The sequence below is a fragment of the Pezoporus occidentalis genome, unplaced genomic scaffold (genome assembly GCF_034315485.1).
Source record: "Pezoporus occidentalis ecotype Australia unplaced genomic scaffold, CSIRO_AGI_Poc_V1 ctg79, whole genome shotgun sequence".
Classification (NCBI taxonomy): domain Eukaryota; kingdom Metazoa; phylum Chordata; class Aves; order Psittaciformes; family Psittacidae; genus Pezoporus; species Pezoporus occidentalis.
In genome coordinates, this window is record NW_026916147.1 from 1,162,049 (window position 1) to 1,184,742 (window position 22,694).

The window sequence follows — 22,694 nt, forward strand, 5'->3', positions numbered from 1 at the left end:
AACACTGTGAAGTAGATTATATTCTCTACTGAATATGGAATCCTGTGGGCTTTACTAGAGTTTTTCTGTTACAGCTTCTGAGTTCACAAATCTTCATACGAGTTTTTTTACAGTGACTCATAATTATTCCCATTTTACAGATGGCAAACTGAGGCACAGAAGAGATTAAAGTTGTAAGTGGCCTCTGCCAGGTTTTCAAATTATCTGGCCACAGTACATTGTTTTTAAGGAGTAAAGCCTTTATTGAGCAGTATTGGTCTCGATACCCAGCAGTTCTTCAGTTTGGAGTCCAGGGTTTCATACTTGGTAAAGTATCAATGACTGTCTGTGAAAAGACAGATGTCCAGTGTCATTTGGGTTCTGTACCATCTCTGTTGCTCTTCTCTGAAGACTGCAGTCATCTTTTCCAGCCATCTTCTCCCTTATGTGTCTTCAGATGTCTTCAATAAAAAGGGATCATCCACCTGACTAGCAAGGGCAATAGTCCATTGCAGTGGAAGACTGTGTAGATTTAAAGACAAGTGTTGCAAGTATACTTGTACTGGAGAATCGGTGCCGGAGTGTAAAGTAACTTGGAGATGTAACTAAATTCTCTCTCGTGATTATGTAAAGCATGGTGTATGATCATTATCTAAAGCTGTGACATGATCCAATATATCAGTAGAAGCTACTGAACCTATCAGAAAAATAAGACTGTATTAGGACTGGATGAAAGAAGTGGTAGACAGAAGGTTTGAAAGTAAGAAAGATGTTGAGAACTAAGAACAGGTAAACTGTGTGGCACTGTATACTTCTTGACATAAGAATAATATACAGTCAGTTTAGCCAAATTTTTCACTTTATTGCTTGATCATACCAGATGGTTTTGATGTTTTGGAACTGCCATTTCTTTGATGGCTGTATGACATTTCAATGTGTGTTTGTGTGTGTCTCTCTTTTAATGTTTATATATAATTTTGCATTAATATATTTATTCAGGTATTTTGATACAAGCCCTTAAATACTTAAGAACCATGAGTGTTTCAAAATTTAAAACACATTTGATACTCTTTTTGTTTCTCAGTGGTACAGATAAGTCTGGAATAATGCAGTCCACGCATTGCTTCGTTGACTAGATCTGTCCTAGAGTTCATCATTGATTCCATATGTGTATCTACTGTCTAGCCTTCATGGTGAATGGTACCTTTTGTCTTTGGGAGATCTTTAAGCAATTTAACTTTGCTCAGCTTATTGTTCAATAATAAGTAAGTAATATGAGGAAAGTGATTTAAAATGTTATCTAAAATAAAAAATTGAACTGCTTATTCATGATATAAATATAGCTGTATGTATTATTAATTCAACATCATTGGCTTTGACATTAATGGTTATTATCAGAATACTTTAGTCATAAGATAAATGATTGTTCTATCAAGAAAGAAAATACTAATTTTCTTGTAAAAAAACGGGGAATAAACTTTATTTTTGTTACTTCTAATACATTTAGAGCACATAAGTAACAGGTTAAGGGGGAGGAGTAGTCAAAAATATCACAAGTACTTCATATCATTTTCTTGCAACCTTAGCACTTCACCATGAACATTATAAATGGATGATTCTCCTTTAGGTACTGACTTGCGTTAGAATGATGTATGAAATAATATGTGTTTTGCATGTCCTGTTTGTAATGATAAAGGTCATATAGTATCATTTACATAATCTCTAGCCAGAAATGAACTCCAGCAATATCTTCTGTATAACATATACATTATCTGAGGTTTAAAACTCTCATTATTCATGAAAGTTAATTTTACAGTGGGTGTGAATGATCTATCTTATGGCTGCTTTTTTGATCATTCTATAAAATAATATGGAGCAAAGCCTGCACAAATAGCAGGAAAACCAGTAAAGAGTGATGCATTTGCTTGACTCTGTGTATACCCGATTGGATCTTGATTGATGGCAATCATTTGTCTTTGTCAAAAAAAGGAGAAAAATTCAGACATTGAAATAAGAGTGCTATCAAACTTTCTACAATGGCAGAAAGATTCTATTAATGTAGCCTGAGAGTATTAACTGTCTCTGCTAGAAAATGATAAAGAATGTTAATTTTTCTTGAGCAAGTTTAAGTGTAAACTGCATTATTTTGTCCATGTGGGAAGACTAAGAGGGGCATGATACAGATTTATGGCATGTTGGAATTAAAAAAAAAAAGAGTACATTGCAGAAAAAGAGAAAAAGGAAAAGAGAAACAAAAAAGCCAACTAGAAGAACTTAATCCTTCTTATTATGATTTCGCAACAAAACAATAAAAGTTTAAGTAGCATAGTGTCGTAAAATCCTTAATGCTGCATTCCAGTTGATATTGAAGCTTTGAAGACTAACTTCAAAGGAGGGTGAACAAGAGCAAAAAAATAGATAGAAAATAAACAACAAAAAAAAAAAGGCAAGCTTGGTTTTAGAAGTCCTTTTGTATGTCAGATCTGGAAATATTGACCCATTACTTGAATGGGCTTTAAGGCAACTTCCTTCTTAATGTTACTTAGAAACACAAAGCATATGCTTGTGGGTAATAGTGTATTTAACGGGGGAAAATGCTATTTCACAGTACGGTAATGCTGGCAATGCAAGAACACTTCTTTTTAAATAAAGGAACATATAATTTTATGTATAAAAAACAAACACCACCAACAAAACAAAAAACCAAAAAAACAACCCAAACCACCAAAACCCCAAAGCATTTTAACCACTGATTTATCACGCCCTTTGTATCTGTGGATTTTATTATACATCTCTTATGGTCTCTGGTTCTAAATACCAGCGTTAAAGCTTGATTACTGAAACAATATTTTCTAAATTATAAACACAGGAGATAGCCTTCGTGAGTACTCTCTCTGCTCTAGTAAGGCAAATATTTTTTGTTCCTAAATTTTTATAGAATAAGAAAACTGTAGCATTCCACTTTGTTTACTAGTCCTTGATGCACCCTCAAAAATAAATAGTTGAAGGATTGCCATTTTAAGGATAGCAGAAAGAGCAACCATATCAAAACTGGGAACCAGGAGCTGCATTTCTATGTAATACCTGTACTAATGTGCTTTGTGGCCCTCATTAAGTCGTTTTAAAGTACTGGGGAGGGGTGTTTGTTTCTTTGGGTTTTATTTAGTTTTTTCTGGGCGGAGAGTGTACTATTTCTGTATTGTACTCCTAAAAACATTTTCTAGCTTTGCCTTATTGCAGTGTGTGTCTGAGTATAGCATCAGGCTCCTGATGTAAACATTAAAAGGCAGGATAAGCACAGTATTATTTGTCTTTACTTAAAGAACCTTGTAGTGACATCACTAAAAACTTCACGGTGTTGGATGGATTCATTTGGTAACTTTGATGAAGCTGCTGCTACTGCTGCTGAAGATGCTAAGATGTAATTTTAGCTGGGGGTGGTGGTGGTGTATTTATTTTAATTTAATTTTATTTATTTTTGAAGTGGTAGGTGAGACATGACTTGTATGATTGAGATCTTTGCTGTTTTAAGGAGCAGCTGCAAGATTACTTCATGACAGGGAAATTTTGAAAGTGGAAGTACTGTATGTTCAGCATACACACACACACACTACTTCACCCCTCTCTTCAGAAAAACCACAAATGAGCACCAGACTAATATTGTGGTATGGTCTGAAGATATCCTTAAAAGGACATTATAGAAGAAATATTCTTATATGCACCTCCCCCTTCCTTCTGCTCTTGCTTGTCTGCATTTGTCCCCATTTATTTTTCATCAGATTTCTTTCTTCGCCTTTCATTGCTTTTTCCCATGTTTTTGTCCTAGCCAGACCTGGTTTTATGCCACCCTTTCTATACTCTGTCTCTTGTCCTGCTGATTCCCAACGGCCGTTAGCTTGATCCCCAGCAGATCATGTATGCAAATCATTCCCCTCATATATTTGTTTTCCATGGCTTCCGCATCTAGATACTTTCTTTGTTACGTCATAGGCTCTTTGTCTCTTCTATAATTCGTGTTTGTCATGGATAGGAAGTAAGACTGTTCTTCTGTGTGGGTTTGATGCATGTGAGGTCACAATCTGAGAGGGACGTGAGAGAAGTGTGTTGGGGGGGAGTCTGAGAGACCTGGGGAAGGATGGGCAGTGTCTTCAAAGTTGTTTACCATTAGCAAACACCTACTGATTGTATACAGGCTGTGAACTTCCAAAGCCTTTAGCATGGCCATACCGAGCAGCTTTGTACAGAGATAACCAAAGAAATACTTTAGGCAACAGCTTCTGTGTGGCAAAATTGAAGTTCTCTTCACACAGCTAACTTTGACTTGTGAAATTTTATCACAAACAATTCAAGTATAGTAAATTGAAATTAAAATAATACCCTAGGAGACTTTTGGCCAAGTAGAATTACCTGCAAACCTACTGTTTATTAAACACTCAAAAGCCATTGAATCCACATCACAAAATAAATTCAGCCAACAAACATTTGTTTAATGTGTTAATTTCTCATCTGCAAATCCCAAACAGCGAGCTGTAATCTCTGTGATGATTGTCAGTTTGCCCCTTCTCCTCTCACTGCCCCCTTCCCTCATGGGAAATTTTGGGGGAAAATATCATATTGCTGTGATTAGTATCAAAGATTGGTGACTTCTATCATATGGTCTGGTAAGTAATCCATTGCTATTGCTGTATTTGCTGCTTGCCCAAATAGCTTCACACATGTATTTCATTTCCAATGTTCAGCAAAGTTATTCCCTATAAAGAGGGTGAAAGTCTAGATGAAAGCCGTCCCTTTTCTGAAAATCACATTCTCTGTCCCTCTTAGTGACTAGTACAACAAAGTAAATTTTAATGGTGCATGATACTGAAAATGAATCCTGTGACCTTGAGAAGTTGTAGCAAAAGATCAGGTTTTATTTGAGTCCCTTTGCCATTGTTTTCATTGCTATTTTTAATTTTTAGTTGAAAGAAAATGTAGTACAAGTAGCTGTGTATATATTCAGTATTTGAAACAGTCCAAATGGAAACTCGTAAGTCACTTTAAAAAAAACCAACAAGAAACTGGTTTGCATGTAAATTAGTGGGGTTTTATTTCTTTCTGGAGCTTTGTTTATTTCATTAATGGCTGCATTCATCTTCCTTCTGACATGAGAAAAAATGGTTTGTCTTCTGAAATAATTATTATTTTTTTTTACAGCAATAGAAAACTTCTCACTTTATCTCATCCTTGAAATCTCTCACAGAATATATGGCCTTTTTATTTTGAAAAGGAAAGTGAAAACATTCTATTTTTGTGATGAAATGAAACAGCCTTTTCTCAGTTTTGAGTGTCAGTCTGAATGGACTCTTCTGTCAGCAGAGAAGCTAATTGCAAAAAAGAAAAAATGCTTCTTAATTCTTTTACCGTGATTTTAAGAATGTTTTCTGTGAAGGATTTAACAAATGTTGTAAACAAGTTTTCTTGGAGAAGTTTTAGTAGATACTGTGTCAAAATGTTTGGATTCTTTAATTTTTTCATCATAGGCTTCTGAAAAAAGGAAGTTAGTTTAGCTGGGTTAATACATGATTATTTCTAATGCTGAATAATGGAAAAAGGTGTGACTACAGATAATTACACATACAGCTTATACATGCGGGAGGAAGATTATGTTCAGTAAGAAAATGTACATCGTAGTGCAGTATGCCTAAATTATGCTTACAAGTATCTGCACAGTAATTTAACAGTGCTATGGTCTTAAATAATCTTCTCTGAAGAATTTACATAAAAAAAGAATTAACATCTCCAGCAAAAAAATGTGGAGAATTGTGTGGTTGTTACAGAGAAATGTTCTGCTCTCATATTTGCATTCCAGATTTTAAATATGCAATTTATGGTTTTGTTAGGAGCTTCTTATTTAGTACCTAAAGGATTTTTCTCTTCAGTGTCCCTACTGTTGTTTTTAATGAACATTAACAGTATCACATACTATACAAATACTTGATTTATACATACACACATTGAATTCTGTAGTCCAGGAACTAAGGTTTGCCTATGCCACTTAAAATTCTCTACGTTGATGCTGTAGTGACACATTAGAACAGAAATTCACAAAAATTAGCACATTTCCAGCTTCCTGGTTTTCACTGTAGTAATTTTCTCCAAGGCCTAGACTTGGGGGTTGAGGTCACTGGTACTTGGGTTTCTTTGAAGTCTGTTTCTCCACTGTGCATGAGCACTTGGAAAAGAAACACATTAGGAGGAGAAAGGAGTATAAATAGACAAACCACACTAGACTCAGGAAAACCCCTGGGCTGAAAATAGCTGGAAACTGGCAGCGTGTTGAGGGGGAATTTGTACAAGATCAGTTTGATCTTACTCTTCCTTAAGCCACCACTGACATTTTTGGATGCAGAATCTGAGGTTAGACTTTTGGTGAGAAAAGGTACAGCTGTTCTCGTGCTCTTTCTGTCCAGTGGATACAGGGGTCAGGGAGTCGTTTGCATGGATGGTGGTGCTATTGGAGTGGTGCAGTTTGGGTGAGGTCCAGTGTGAGTTACCCCAGATTGCTCAGTTCCCTCTGGTGGGGCATTTCTTAGTGGTACTGAGTGTCTGTGGGACAGAGATTCTTTGTTGCATGTGACTTATTTCCACTTGTGAGTGACAGTGTTGTGTCCATTTCATTTTCCTCTGTGGTGGGATTGCTGTGTCAAGAAGAATGGTTTAATATTGAGAAAGTCATTTCAATGAAAATAGAGGCTTATAAAAAGTGGAGGCAAGGACAGGTGGCCTGTACAGAGATGTTGTCCGGGAAGCTAGGGACCGGGTTAGGAAAGCTAAGGCCCAGTTAGAATTAAACTCGGCTAGGGATGTTAAAGACAACAGGAAGGGGTTCTACAGGTACACAGCAAATGAAAAACAGACTAGGGAGAATGTAGGCCCCCTCAGGAAGCTCTCGGGAGAGCTAGCTACACAGGATTTGGAGAAGGCTGCGGTTCTAAATGACTTCTTTGCCTCTCAGTCTTCATTGGCAAGCGCTCTGACCACAGCACCCAAGTCTTGGAGGGCAGACACAGGGACTGTGAGAATGAAGACCTTGGGCCCACTGTAGGAGAGGATCTGGTTCGAGACCATCTTAAAAACCTGAATGTGCACAAGTCAATGGGACCTGATGAAATCCATCCACGGGTCCTGAAGGAGCTGGCAAATGAAGTTGTGAAGCTACTGTCCATCATATTTGAAAAATCATGGCAGGTGAAGTTCCTGATGACTGGAAAAAGGGAAATATAACCCCCATTTTCAAGAAGGGGAAAATGGATGACCCAGGGAATTACAGACCAGTCAGTCTCACCTCTGTGCCTGGCAAAACCTTGGAGCAGATTCTCCTGGAAGGCATGCTAAGGCACATGAAAATCAACAAGGTGCTTGGTGACAGCCAGCATGGCTGCACTAAGGGGAAATCCTGCCTGACCAATTTGGTGGCCTTCTGTGATGGGGCTACAGAACTGATGGACAGGGGTAGAGCAGCTGATGTCATCTACTTGGACTTGCGTGGAGACTTCATAGCAGCCTTCCAGTATCTGAAGGGGGGCTATAGGATTGCTGGGGATGGACTATTCATTAAGGACTGTAGTAATAGAACAAGGGGTAATGGGTTAAAACTTAAACAGGTGAAGTCTAGATTGGGTATAAAGAAGACGTTTTTTACTGTAAGGGTGGTGAGGCACTGGAATGGGTTGCCCAGGGAGGTTTGCGAATGCTTCATCCCTGGTGGTGTTCAAGGCCAGGTTGGACAGAGTCCATAGGTGACATGGTTTAGTGTGAGGTGTCCCTGTCCATGGCAGGGGGGGTTGGCAGTAGATGATCTTAAGGTCCTTTCCAACTCTAACTATTCTGTGCTTCTATGCTTGTATGTTGGGAAAGAACCTAAAGTGGTATGTTGGTTTCCCTACTGTTGTTTTGGGGGTTTTGTTTGCTTGGTTTGGGTTGTTTGTTTTGTTTGGTGTTTTTTTTTTGGGGAGGGGGGGTTTACATTCGACTTGAAACTCTGAGATATTGTTGCTGGTAAATTTGCTTAAAAGCAAATAAAGGAGTAGCTGGCTGGAGAGGGAAAAGTCGGAAACCTTGTCAGTTCAAGAAAAAGCTTCACTTTTCAGTATGCTAACACAGAGGGGAAAGAATTTGGGGGGAGGGTCATACTCATTTTTAAATCACTGAGATGAAACAGGAAACATTTCCCGATTTGTTGCTTCTTCAGCTTTCATTTTACAGTTTTTGTTATCAATCCTGTTCTATAACATTGGATTTAAATGCTAATGCTGTTAGTCTTGAGTGTAAAGTAGGGAGATGTGCATGAAAGAGTATCGCGATGTCTCTTGTATTGCTCAGTCCAAGCGTTCAAGTTATCTGTTGCTAGATTTCTGTCTGAGAAGTTTATGTCTTCTCAGATGCTTCTAATGTTTCACCATACAAGTTTTTCTCCTAGGCTAACCTCTTCAATTGCCATGTTATAAAAACCTTGGGTGGTTTAGCATTCTAACATTGCTTATGCCTTATTGCAAGTAGTCCTTTGGTAACTTCTGTAACATGAATAAGGATGGTTTCTGCACTTCCCTTTTGTTAATGTAGCCAGAGGGTAGTTGTAATTTTTAGAGGACCTAGTAACTATCTTCAGAACCATTATGACTCTTGAGGCACCAGTGAATCTCAGGAAGCAGTTCAGTAGCTTCAGCTAGCTTTGGTAGGGTGGGTGATTGAAGCTGCAGATATGTAGGGGAGCTCAAATTAGCACTGAGTAACCAGGCATGAAATAGTCCCTTATTTATCTAAATATGGGATGACAATGATGGGTGCACGCAGAAAACCATCTACATAGTGCCTCCCAACCTCTTGATGTTGGCCCCAAATATGCATTTTCACCTTTCCAAATAAAGATTCCAACTTTTTGTTAGCTTATTTTCTCCATCTTGGAAACATTTTTCCTACTTGTATAGACCCTAATGTCTATAGCTTAATGCTGCTTCTCCATCCTCAGTAGCGTAATGTATCTGTTGTTTCACGCTGAGTTCTTGCGAGCTGTGAGGCAGATAGGTGTAAAGCAGTATTCTTTATGCCACCGGCGGGGTCTTGGTATGGGCTGATACCTACCACCTCGCAAAGAACAGTTCAGTGACAGCTTCACTTGCAGTCTGTGTCAGGTAATAGTTTTGAGCATGCCTCTGTGCAATGTCTGTTAATTGCCAGCCTTTTATCTCCTGGTTCATTGACTACATATAACAGAAGATAAGGTGTGTTTTCAGGCTACTTTTTTCTTCATTTAAGCTTGAGTAAATACAGTATTCCCTGTGTTCCAGGAAAGGGTGCTTCATCATAATTCAGTGCTGTGTTTTTATTTTTAGAGACTTTTTGCAAGGCTTTCAGAGAAATATGTTTAATAAGTTAAACCTTTTAAAGATTTTTGAGTCCTGTTGTTGTTTCCTGACTGTGCTATGTTAGTATAGTAACAAGAGTCTTGTTCCACGTGCTTCTTTAGTGGTCTTGCTGCCTTGTACTTACTGTTTCCTGTCTCTGAGAGTGATACAATGTTTGCCGTTACTTCAGCTCTTTCTTACATATGTTCCTGCAATCATCACGCAATGAAGTCATTTCCCAGATTTTTGCCTTCCTCAGATTTTTAAATCCTGAATTAGATCTCTCAGAGAAGTGTTAGCTATTAAAACATGCTTGTAAAAGTGGTTTTATTTGGGTTTGGGCTTTTTTGGTGGTTATTTTTTTGTTGGTTGGTTAGTTTGTTGGTGGTTGAACGTTTTTTTTTTTTAAATCTAAGCTTCGATTTTGGATAGAGAGTGGGAGAAATACAGGTAGTGTTGAAGTTGGGTGTCTCTAATAATTCAGTGTACTGTTTAAAGCTACTGTTTGACTAGCCAAACATGCTGTGGACCTGAGTTACCTGTTCCCCCTAATGTAAGTTGTGATTAAGCAAGAGGGTGAGGGGGGAATTCTCTAATCTCCCCATATTCTGTCCACAATAAAAAGACAAATGCATATATTTTTGATATGTAGTCATTTTGATATGTAGTCATTTAGAGACCTCAGAGAAGACTTTCTTCTCATTGTTATTCTAAATTTAAAAACAAAACAAACCACCCAGAACCTCAAAACTTTATGTGTAAGCAGGCCAGAGTTGTTCCATCTCTCCTAAGTTGGAGGGCAGTCTCTTTCCTGTCAAAAGAACTAGCAGCTTGGTCTCTCTTGAATGCAGAACTTACTTTGGCAAGTAATCTTTAACAGACCTTGCACCACCTTGCAGAGGTTCATTCTGGGCAGGAAAACCGTGGATGTTGTACCAACGTCTCAGTCATCTTTCCTGTTCCTCTCTTCAGTGTTTGTCAAATGCTGTGTTAATTTAGTTGCTAGATACTAATTTTAACTTCTTGGGGGGGGGAATGAAAAAAAGAACGCTTGGTTTAGATTTTTCTGACAGAGGACTCTGAAAGCATATGACAAAGGAAAAACGAGTTTAGCTTCCTTTAGAAGAACATAGAACAGAAAAACATTTGCTGAATCAGAGGGGTGCACTATTACATTTTTATGGAAGCAAAAAAAGTATCCAGCTGTTAAGGGATCTATAAAAAAAGGATACAGGTTAGCCACAGCTCTTAAAGTGCAGGTATGTGGGAATCTGATTTCATCCTGTTTCTTCTAGAAGAGATGGTAGTGAAGCTAAAATGTTTGGTGCAGGTCAAATCTAAGATTTTTTCTGGGGAAAAGCTTTACTGTAATTCCTGTGTTTAATACTTCTGGGGTTAGAACAATATACAAACAAAACAACACATCTGAGGAAATTTTCTTAGTTTGGTCAAAAGTTGATCCGTATATCCAGAAATGCTGAAAGATTATAATCTCAAATTCCAAACTACTGGAAAGAATTAATCTGAGTCATAATATTTCAATGTACTTTATTCCTCACAGAAAATTTTCTGATGCTGTAGTTAATGAGAAAAGATATAGGTCCTGTCTATGCATATGCTTGAGGTGAAAGCATCACAATCACAGAATCACAGAATACTAAGGGTTGGAAGGGACCTCAAAAGATCATCTAGTCTAACCCCCCTGCAAGAGCAGGGTAACCTAGAGTACATCACACAGAAACTTGTCCAGGCGGGCCTTGAATATCTCCAACGTAGGAGACTCCACAACCCCCCTGGGCAACCCGTTCCAGTGCTCTGTCACTCTCACAGTAAAGAAATTTTTTCTGATGTTCACATGGAACCTCCTATGATCCAGTTTACACCCATTGCCCCTTGTCCTGTCACTGGACATCACTGAAAAGAACCTAGCTCCATCATCCTGACACTCACCCTTTACATATTTGTAAACATTGATGAGGTCACCCCTCAGTCTCCTCCAAGCTAAGGAGACGCAGCTCCCTCAGCCTCTCCTCATAAGGGAGATGTCCCACTCCCTTAATCATCTTTATGGCTCTGCGTTGGACTCTTTCAAGCAATTCCCTGTCCTTCTTGAACTGAGGGGCCCAGAACTGGACACAATATTCCAGATGCGGCCTCACCAAGGCAGAATAGAGGGGGAGGAGAACCTCACTTGACCTACTAACCACACCCTTTCTAATGCACGCTAGGATGCCATTGGCCTTCTTGGCCACAACGGCACGTTGCTGGCTCATGGTCATCCTCCTGTCCACCAGGACCCCCAGGTCCCTTTCCCTTTCACTACTGTCCAGCAGGTCAACCCCCAACCTGTACTGGTACATGGGGTTGTTCTTCCCCAGATGCAGGACTCTCCACTTGCCCTTGTTGAATTTCATCAAGTTCCTCTCCGCGCAACTCTGCAGCCTGTCCAGGTCTCGCTGAATGGCAACACAGCCCTCTGGTGTGTCAGCCACTGCTCCCAGTTTAGTATCATCAGTAAACTTGCTGAGGGTACACTCGGTTCCCTCATCCAGGTCGTTGATGAAAATATTAAACAGCACTGGTCCCAGCACCGACCCCTGAGGGACTCCACTAGTCACAGACCTCCAGCTAGATTCTGCCCCATTGACCACGACTCTCTGCCTTCTTCCTTCCAACCAGTTCTTGATCCACCTCACTACCTGATCATCAAGCCCACATTTCCTTAGCTTATCTATGAGGATGTTGTGGGAGACAGTATTAAATGCCTTACTGAAATCAAGAAAAAACACATCTACCACTCTACCATCGTCCATCCACCTAGTTACTTGCTCATAGAAGGCTATAAGGTTGGTCAAACATGACTTCCCCTTGGTAAAGCCATGTTGGCTGCTCTTAATGACCCCCTCATCCTTGATATGCCTAGAGATGGTGTCAAGAATAAGTTGTTCCATCACTTTTCCAGGGATGGAGGTAAGGCTGACCGGTCTATAATTACCCGGGTCCTCCTTCTTTCCCTTCTTATAGACTGGCATGACATTTGCCATCCTCCAATCCTCAGGCACCTCACCTGTTTCCCATGACTTACCAAAGATGATGAAGAGTGGCCCAGCAATGACCTCTGCCAGCTCCCTCAGCACCCGTGGGTGTGTTCCATCTGGACCCATCGATTTATAGATGTCCAGATTACTTAACTGATCCCTAACCCAATCCTCATCTACCAAAGCAAACTCGTCCTTTATCCTGACTCCTTCTGGGGCTATAGGAATCTGGGTCCCCCGGGGAGAGTCTGCAGGAGTAAAGACAGGGGCAAAGAAGGCATTCAACACCTCTGCCTTCTTTATATCCTCTGTCTCCAGGGCACCCACCTCGTTCAGCAGTGGGCCTATACTGCTTCTTGTGTTAGTTTTATTCGCTATGTATTTGAAGAAGCCCTTTCTATTGTCCTTGACCCGACTTGCCAGATTAAGTTCCAAGGAGGCCTTAGCTGTCCTAATTGCTTCCCTACATCCTCTAACAGCTGTCCTATATTCCTCCCAAGTGGCCAGCCCCTCCTCCATAATCCATAGATTCTCTTTTTCCGTACGAGTTTGCCCAGCAGTTCCTTGTTTAACCATGCTGGTCTCCTGGCTCCCCTACTTGACTTCCTACTCAGTGGGACACTCTGTTTCTGAGCTTTGAAGAAGTGGTTCTTGAATACTGACCAGCTATCTCCAGCCCCTTTACCACCTAGTACCCTTTGCCATGATACTTCCCTTAGCAATTGATCAGAACCAGTAGGAATAGCTAAGGAGATGGATATTGAGCTGGCTCCTTTATTATATAGCCTCCAACCTATATTTTTATATCCATTGCTCATATTGCAGCCTAAATTTCCACATTATCAGCCAAATAGCAAGAAAACTCCATTGACGTGGATTGTACCTATTTTTTGTATGTTATGGTAGTTTTTATTTTCAATATGAAGAATAGTTTATGGGATCTGTATTAACTAGAGTTATTTTGAAAAAGAAAAGTTCTTGGCTGTTATCAGGTATAGGATGTGTGAGATCTGGAAATACTTATAAGCAACAAAGTCAAAGCATCTGTTTGCAGATTTGCAATACATCCATTCTTCCATGTCTGAATCATGTCTGAACTAATTTTGCTCAAAGCCAAAATAAAGTTTTCATGTTAGTTTCTGATAGAGGTGTAGTTTTCATTTCAGTTTAATTACAATTAATCTTGATGGAACTGCAACAAGAAATGAACTGTGTCTTAGGGTGACATCTTTTAAAGTGCAGCTTTAGACTGATCAAAATAAGATCAGTCTAAGATAAGGTAGTGGTTGTAGAATACATGATTACTACTGTATCATGCACTTAAGTGAGCCCTCTTTGAAGTATCAGTGTGCACTGGAATGCCAGCACTTCAAAGAATGCTGCCTCCAAAAAAGCTGGGCTGTGTTTGGCCACCAAGGGGTTAATAAAGATGAAAGAAGAGTATACATAAACTCATACATAAAAAAACCTGTTTTTAAACTGGAGGTTAATAGCACCATCGTCTAAGACAGCAACACATTAAAGGTGGGCTTGTCTTTAGCCTGACTTCGGTAAAGACAAGCCTGTGTCTTTACCATGACTTCAGAATGTGTAGAGGGAGACTGAAACATTTAAAGTCAACATTTTTTCCGGATTGCTTTTTAAATGAGAAATTCAATGCTTGTCAGTGCAGAAAAGAGTCTCTGTGATACCTGAAGTTGGCATCAGTCTTATGGTTTTCTTTTACATGCTAGTTAGATGGGAACAGATTTTTTTATATGATTCAAAACAGAGGTTGGAAGGCTTGGGTGGGGAATGGTACCTGCAGTGTCTAATGGGTGGTTGAGAGAAAGACATAATATCCCAACTACTGCACAAAAGCATGCGAACAGCATTTATACCATTTTTTTAAATGCAAACCTGGGCATTACAGATCTGTCCTCCTCTCCCTTCCTCTCCCTTTCCCTTCTCTTCCCTTCACCTGTGCATTTCTTTCCCTCATTTTTAGTTACATAACAGCTGTTGAGACTGCAGTGTTAACAGATTACTAATATACAACAGAATAAAAGCATTGAAGCCTAGCAAGCTCAGAATTGTTACTGTGATTAGGTTTAGTGTAGATCATAGAATCATAGAATAGGTAGGGTTGGAAAGGACCTTAAGATCATTTAGTTCCAACTAGTTCCATGGACAGGGACACCTCACTCTAAACCACGTCACCCAAGGCTCTGTCCAACCTGGCCTTGAACATTGCCAGGGATGGAGCATTCACAACTTCCCTGGGCAACCCATTCCAGTGCCTCACCACCCTTACAGTAAAGAACTTCCTCCTTATACCCAATCTAAACTTTCCCTGTTTAAGTTTTAACCCATTACCCGTTGTCCTATCGCTACAGTCCCTATTGAAGAGTCCCTGTCCAGCATCCTTATAGCCCCCCTTCAGATACTGGAAGGCTGCTATGAGGTCTCGTCTCCAGGCTGAATGGCCCCAACTTTCTCAGCCTGTCTTCATACAGGAGGTGCTCCAGTCCCCTGATCCTCCTTGTGGCCCTCCTCTGGACTTGTTCCAACAGTTCCATGTCCTTTTGATGTTGAGGACACCGGAACTGCACACAATACTCCAGGTGAGGTCTCACGAGAGCAGAGTAGAGGGGCAGGATCACCTCCTTCAACCTGCTGGTCATGCTCCTTTTGATGCAGCCCAGGATACGGTTGGCTTTCTGGGCTGTGAGCGTATACTAACGCTGATTCATGTTCATTTTCTCATCGACCAACACCCCCAAGTCCTTCTCTGCAGGGCTGCTCTGAATCTTTTCCCTGCCCAACCTGTAGCTGTGCCTGGGATTGCTCCGACCCAGGTGTAGGACCTTGCACTTGGCATGGTTAAACTTCATAAGGTTGGCATCTCACTCAATTCCACTGTCCATGTCACTGACAAAGATGCTAAACAAGACCGGTCCCAACACCGATCCCTGAGGGACATCACTCGTTACTGGTCTCCAGCTGAACACTGAGCCATTGACCACAACTCTTTGTGTGCAGCCATCCAGCCAGTTCTTTATCCATCGAGTGGTCCATCCATCTCTCTCCAATTTAGAGACAAGGATGTTGTGTGGGACAGTGTCGAACGCTTTACACAAGTCCAGGTAGATGACATCAACTGCTCTACCCCTGTCCATCAGTTCTGTAGCCCCATCATAGAAGGCCACCAAATTGGTCAGGCAGGATTTCCCCTTAGTGAAGCCATGCTGGCTGTCACCAAGCACCTTGTTGATTTTCATGTGCCTTAGCATGCCTTCCAAGAGATCTGCTCCAAGATTTTGCCAGGCACGGAGGTGAGACTGACTGGTCTGTAATTCCCTGGGTCATCCATTTTTCCCTTCTTGAAAACGGGGGTTATATTTCCCTTTTTCCGGTCATCGGGAACTTCACCTGACTGCCATGGTTTTTCAAATATGATGGACAGTAGCTTAGCAGCTTCATTTGCCAGCTCCTTCAGGACCCGTGGATGGATTTCATCAGGTCCCATGGACTTGTGCATGTTCAGGTTCTTAGGATGGTCTCGAACCAGATCCTCTCCTACAGTGGGCCCAAGGTCTTCATTCTCACAGTCCCTGTGTCTGCCCTCCAAGACTTGGGTGCTGTGGTCAGAGCACTTGCCAATGAAGACTGAGAGGCAAAGAAGTCATTTAGAACCGCAGCCTTCTCCAAATCCTGTGTAGCTAGTTCTCCCGAGAGCTTCCAGAGAGGGCCCACGTTGTCCCTAGTCTTTCTTTTGTTTGCAATATACCTATAGAATCCATTCCTGTTATCTTTAACATCCCTAGTCAAGTTTAATTCTAAGATGCTTATGTGAATGCAGCTGAGGGAGGGAGAGTAGATGATCTTTAACTAGTTTTGCCACCAAATACAGGTAATGTAGGTAGCATTTCTAAAGATCTCAGTGCACTTGTCAGGAGTTAATTAATCTTTAATGTTCTGAAGTAGACACATCATCAGTGAAGTGCTGTGAAATACACACATGTGAGACAAAGTGTAGCTGGCCAAGTAATATTTTAGCAGCAACTTTGACTTAATACTAATCAAACTTTTTCCTGTGTCTTTTGGTAATACAGACAAATTTTGGAATCAGGTCAAGAATCTGATTTACTAAAACCCAGTCATTTTCCCTACTGCATCAGTACTCTAATTTAGGTTTACCACATGCCAACGCAAACCCTTGTGCATGGGATCTCTGCAGGAGAAGCTGAACTTGGTACTGCTGCTGAGAATTGCCTGTCAAGTTGCATCTTCAGTGTTCGCTTTACCATCATTAAGCTCAATGCTTTATTTTCAAAAATGTGTTACGTATTTTGATCATGTCACAAATCAGTAATACACAAATTGATGTGCACAAAGCATTGTTTAGATTAGTACTTATAGACATGTGGCTAATCATAATTAGGTAATCTGGTATGACTTGGATTTTTTTAGATCAGAGTTCGTGAAAGCTCATTACAAGAATATTGAAAGGATTCAGAAAATGCTTTCCTTGTTTTCTGAAATTGCATTTTATCAAGTCAGTGGAACAGACCTTGCATTTTATGATGACGTGCAAAATATAAGAGATTTCAGTTAATATTCTGCACATCCAGCTGCAGGAAAATGCAATGGATTTCAATTTGCAAGATAAAGCAGACTTACGTTACATGATGCCTTGCAGTCTGCCAGTGATACTTCATCAAGATTTCTGCAGTGCTTTCTAGAACTTCACCTTCTATCTTTGGATTGACAATCAAATGCGCATACAATTGCTTCTTTGTTTTTGGAGAAAAATGTGTATCTTGCAGCAAATGTCTGGCATGAGTTCTTCAAGTATTTTACATGGAAATACATGAAGTATTTACATGGAACACTCAAGTCCTCTAGACGTAGAGGAAGAAATATTCCTGAACAGCGTTGCAATAATCCAGCATATTTTTTTCTTTAAAATTTTGAGTCACTGTTTACATTCTACAGTTGCTCTTCTATGTAATTTATTAGTAGCACCTGCTGTTATGCATTTGATGAGCCATTGCAACCAAAATGCTGAACAAATTAAAACCGAAGTTGTAGCAGGTTTGCAGTTGGTGATGGAGAAATTGCAGAGGTGCCTTGTTCGAGGTTTCCTTTCAAATCTGTACCGTTGTTACTGATGAATAAGTGTTGTTGCCACGCTCTGTTTGGTTGTCTATGAAACAAATTTAGCCTAGGTGTCTGTGTCTGAGCATTTACACCTTAGAAATTGGCATCACTGATTGATTGCCTTGCTGATGGTCTTAGTGGAGAGACCAAGGATTGATTAGGTTTGGAAACTGACTTACCTACTTAACTGTACAGTTAGAGTTCCAACGAGGTGTATGTTGTCTGGAAATTTGTGTTGGTATCTTCACATAGGTTTAGGATATGTGAATGAGGTATTATACTTACGTCATGATCACCACCTGTGTTCTTGTTCTGCCTGGGAACAGCCTCTGCTTCCCGACGTGCCAGTGCAGTCATTTCTAGCAGCACAAAATTCACATTGACTAATGTTTCAGATCCATGTTTAGTGTATGTTATTGCCATACAGCAGGCCAAGGACTGTTTTTCTTTAAATAGTAGACTGTGAAAAGACTATAATAGCAGACTGTGTTGTTGTAGCAACACATTTTTTTTTCATGGGCATAGACCATCTAGTTTCCATCTGCTTTTAAGCTTGTTGCCATTGCTTTTGTCAGTAGGTTTTCTTGCCTTTAAGGCTAGATAGCCTTCTAGATAGAAGAGGTCATTTAGAGCTCTAGTCATCCTCTGTCTGCAGACAATTTCTGTAACTGTGCTGCTTTCCTCTTCCCTTCCTTTTCTTTGTTTCTCTTTTCTGTGTTGTGTTTGTTTGTTTAGTACTTCACTAATCTAAGGGTCTGAATGGGTGCTTCTGTGGTGTGCTAAAATCCATTCTCAATTAACTGGTGGCCCAAGTGCATCCTTAAGACCTCTGAGGCTATTGCTTTTGTAGATTTACATTTTCCTAGCCATGCTGTTGTTCTCACTGTTTCTTTTCTGTGGTCATAGAGTTAGCTGACTGTCTTGAAATACACAATGGATAAAGCATTACAAGAAATAATTCTTCAGTCCTCTTGTCATTGTCTGGTTGTACTGCTTAGATTCAATTTAAATCTCCTATAGGGGTATGAGGACCAATAGGTAATTCCCACGCCTAAAATTCCTTTGCTATAACACCGTAATAAAAGTAGCACACCTGTCACTATGTTTTGTTTCCAGTTGTGTTAATCTTTGAAACTGTTAGGAAAAATAGGTTTCTTGGTCTTGGAACGAAGTTATGTGAACATTTAAACTTTTTTCCCACTGACCACAGTGACATTTTCTTTTGCATAATGCTCTCAAAGTCCTGAGAATACATGTTAGATTGGTCATTCTGTATTTTGTCTCATCTCTGTACAACTGTAACAATCTAGTTAGTTACATAGGAATTGAAAGGAAGGCTTTATCTCAGTTCTGAGTATGTAGCCTGGTAGTTTGGGGAACTGTTTGAAAAATAAAATAATGGTTATGCTATTGGAGTAAAACATGTAATATCAAAGCGTTGTTTCTATTAAATCAATATTGTTACTAAGGAGCTAATTAGTATGTATCATGTTAGAGGGAGCCCTGGCAAATCCATGCAAATCATATGATTTATAATTCATAAATCCCCAATCCCCTGAGAAATGTTGCTGTTGCACTTATGCTAATTAAGTACTTATGTTCATTGATCCAGTCCATATAGCACCTCTAGTCCATATGGCAGCCTTTATTGTAAGGCCAGAAACTTCTGTTGTCAAATTCTCCCTGTAGTTGATGCTCTGCATCTGCTTTCTTAGCCCCTTTACTTCATGGTTCTTCAGTCTGCCAGTGGTCAGTTCTGCCCGAATCAGAGCGATATTTATGTCTGTCTCCTGCTGGCTGTAGAGGTAAAGTCTGCATGCTGCAGCATTGCCTTTAGGGCATGGGACTGCAGTAGTTCATTGATCCTACTAGTAAGCTGCTTGTTCTAGAGTATATATTTATATATATATATATATATATATATATATATATATATATGTTTAGGTTTATATTGGTACTAGTATGCATTTGTCCCAGTAGCTGCTCTCAAAAACGGCTCAGTTGTAAGAATTGGACAGCATTGGTGTTTATTTTTGGCTGTGTAGGTTTTTGCTACATACTTTTCTATGTGTAGAGAATAGGGGGTTTTTAACCTCATAATACAGTGGTTTCTAGTAGTTATAAATACCTAATTACACAGTCTAGTTTTTGTTGTTTGTGAATAATCAGCACAATGGTGAAAGAGGTGGAATCCTATGCAAATTTTGTATGCCAAACTGAAAATAAAAGTAGGGGACTAAAGATATATTATGTTTCAGGATAATACTTCATGCCTGATCATTGTTACCTATTTTTCTAATAATTTTAGCATAGTTTTGTAATGCAGTATAATTGTAATTGTTACCCAGAAGAATGGCATCACTTAATTCTATCAAAACTCTAGAAAGATAGATGAATGACAAATTAATAATTTACCATCTTTGCATAATACTGTAGCACAGTAGACTACCAGAAGGATTGATGGCAGAAGAGGTTAACAAATTTTAGCAGCTTCCATTAGCTTTCCATTGTCATATGTTTGTGTTGTGGACTGAAATAAGCTTTGTAGGAGATCTCAGTCTAGGGAACTAATTACTTGTGCCGATTGCCATACTGATGAATAGACCCTCATTGTATCATTCCCCTGAAGACGAGGAGCAGTCTGTGATTCACGACTGCATCCTGGCTGATATTTGATAATAATTTTAACAGATAAATGTAGGAAGGCAGAATGATGAAGTGCCTATCCATGCTGTAAGACTATCAAAGGCATGCACATAGCCAGCTGTGTTCTGCCTTTTTTCTATAATCACTAATGGAAAATTTTAAGTTATTAATAGACTTTTGAATAAACCCGTATCTTCCTGTGTTTTTATAATTTTTCTTTGGTTAAGTATTCCAAAATCATTGGATTTTATAATCAAAGCATTTGAATTTTAGCATTATTGCAGCACAGACAAAGTGTGAAATAAGATACTGGGGCATTTGATTTCAATACTTCAGTATTTTTCTGAAAGTAAGAAATGAGGAAGATGAAGAATAGCACTGCCTTTTCTTTGGTGTTAGCAAAAGGCATAGAATTTTAATGAAGGTAGATGCAAAGACACTCTCCATTTTCATAAAATGATTTTCAGTCACAATTTTTTATCTCTACAAATGGTGTTGGGGAGTAGGGCTATGTTAATAATTCTGGCTTTTGTTACCATGTGTGTTTGAAACCTTGATTTACCTTAAGTAAAATGCATTTCTGTCTTTAAACCTCAAAACTAAGAATGTAGATACCAAGTATTTTTAACATCATGATCTGTAAATTAGTCATTCCTATTCATTTGTCGGTGTTGACAGGTATACTTTCTATTAGCTCCTGGACCAGAAATGGAATATATATATATATGCATTTTCATCTACTGTTTTAATACTTCCTATGTTAACAAACAAAATAAGTGTTTTGTTTTTTTTTTAATTTGGGCATACAGGTTTTCAGGCTATTATAGCTATTCTGTGCTTCAGGCATTTTCTGTTTGTTTATTTACTATACCTGAAATTGTCCTTTTCTGGTACATTCTCTAGGCTAAAATACTGTTTTACAATGGCATTCATTCATGATCATCTAACAAGATAGTAAGTGGCACTTATATATGACCATATTACAAAGATCTACGTATATTTGGAGAGTACAATGGAAAATAATGAATTTGATATAACCTTTTCTAGGGGTAATTTTTTAGAAGTATGCCTTCAATATAGCAATTATTACACATCATAACATGTAGTTTTTAATTAAATGTAAAAACACAACTACATAAACCAGAAATCCAATCTGATTTGCTTGAAAATAGATTGCTGTTTCACTCTCCTGGAATGGTTTATTTAAAAACAGTAAATGGAAAAGAAATGCATTTTCTTGTGTTGTTCTAAGCCTCAGGGGCTAAATGTAATGAATATTTTAAGAGATTATTTTAATTAAATTCCTGCACATCTAAACAGAGTAATATTTTATTATCACATACATAACCATGTAACTGAGGTATTCATTAAAGTTAACACTTTCTGGACCAAGAATTCATGGCATGATTTACTGACCTTGTGCAAAAAGGCACAAATTAGGAAGAAAAATGAAGGGGGACAGACTTTGATTAATATAGGTAATGCTATACCATATTTATAATAGCCTTTTCCCTATTCTGGTTTATAAATGCAGTCACTGAGAAAGGTGCCCTGCTGAGGCTGAAATGAGGCTGAAATCGGAGCACATGCCACTAGAGTGTGGGGAAACTGATCACACTGTCAGCAATTCATTTCAAAATGATGTATTTAGTGCTCATTTCACCTTCCAAGAAAAAAGGGAAAGGAGTTCCTTAGACTGGAAGGTGATATTGTTATTTTCAAGGACATACCTAAGTAAAAGATTGCAGAAAGGGGGGAGGTTAAAAAGAAAAAAGGCAAAAGCAGCGCAAACAAGGAGAGCTTTATGCAGAAATTCAGCGCTACCATGCTGTTTGATAATTGCTAACATATGTGGCTCCTCTGTTTCATTGTAGTCGTCCTCGTGAGTTCTGGCGCCTTGACTACTGGGAAGATGACTTGCGGCGCCGGCGACGATTTGTGCGTAACCCCCTTGGATCGACACATCCTGAAGCGACACTAAAAGCAGCCGGAGAACATGGTCAGTGTAAAATCTGCTTCTTGCCAATAGCAGCAGGTTACAGTATGTGGCAGTAAAGACCAGACCTTCATTCCTATAAGATGCTAGAAAATTGTCCCAAACACCAAAGGCTTTTGTCATTGCATTGCAGGCACGTTCAATACAAAGATAAACTGACCATTACTTCATGTAAGCAATGCTGGTATTTGATAAGCCTCTTCATTACATCTTAGTTGAGCTGGCACATTGTGCATACTTTGCATGCAATAATTACAAATATAGTTCTTGCTAAGCAGAAGAAAAGCAGATGCAATTTTGCCATTAATCATGGACAAGCTTTCTTGTAGTAAATTACCAATTTATACTTAGCAACTTCAGAAAACAATCTTTCCTCTTCAGAAATCCACAGCAGTTTTTTCAGTTAGCCTTAGCACATATCTGTGGATCGTTACAGATACATTAACAGAAAAATAACACTTCTGAAGCTGAACGGTATTCACACTTTTATTCAAGTCCTCAAGTTTTTTT

General features: G+C 39.2%; 1 protein-coding gene across 3 annotated transcripts in view; it reads left to right on the forward strand.

Annotated features, from left to right (window-relative positions):
• LRBA (LPS responsive beige-like anchor protein) overlaps positions 1–22,694 on the forward strand; it is a 401,187-nt gene that overhangs the window by 188,675 nt on the left and 189,818 nt on the right. For all 3 annotated transcript variants that reach the window (XM_062602815.1, XM_062602814.1, XM_062602816.1), the window contains exon 38: positions 22,063–22,187. In XM_062602815.1, the coding sequence (XP_062458799.1) occupies positions 22,063–22,187 (125 nt within the window). The remainder of the gene's footprint in view (positions 1–22,062; positions 22,188–22,694) is intronic.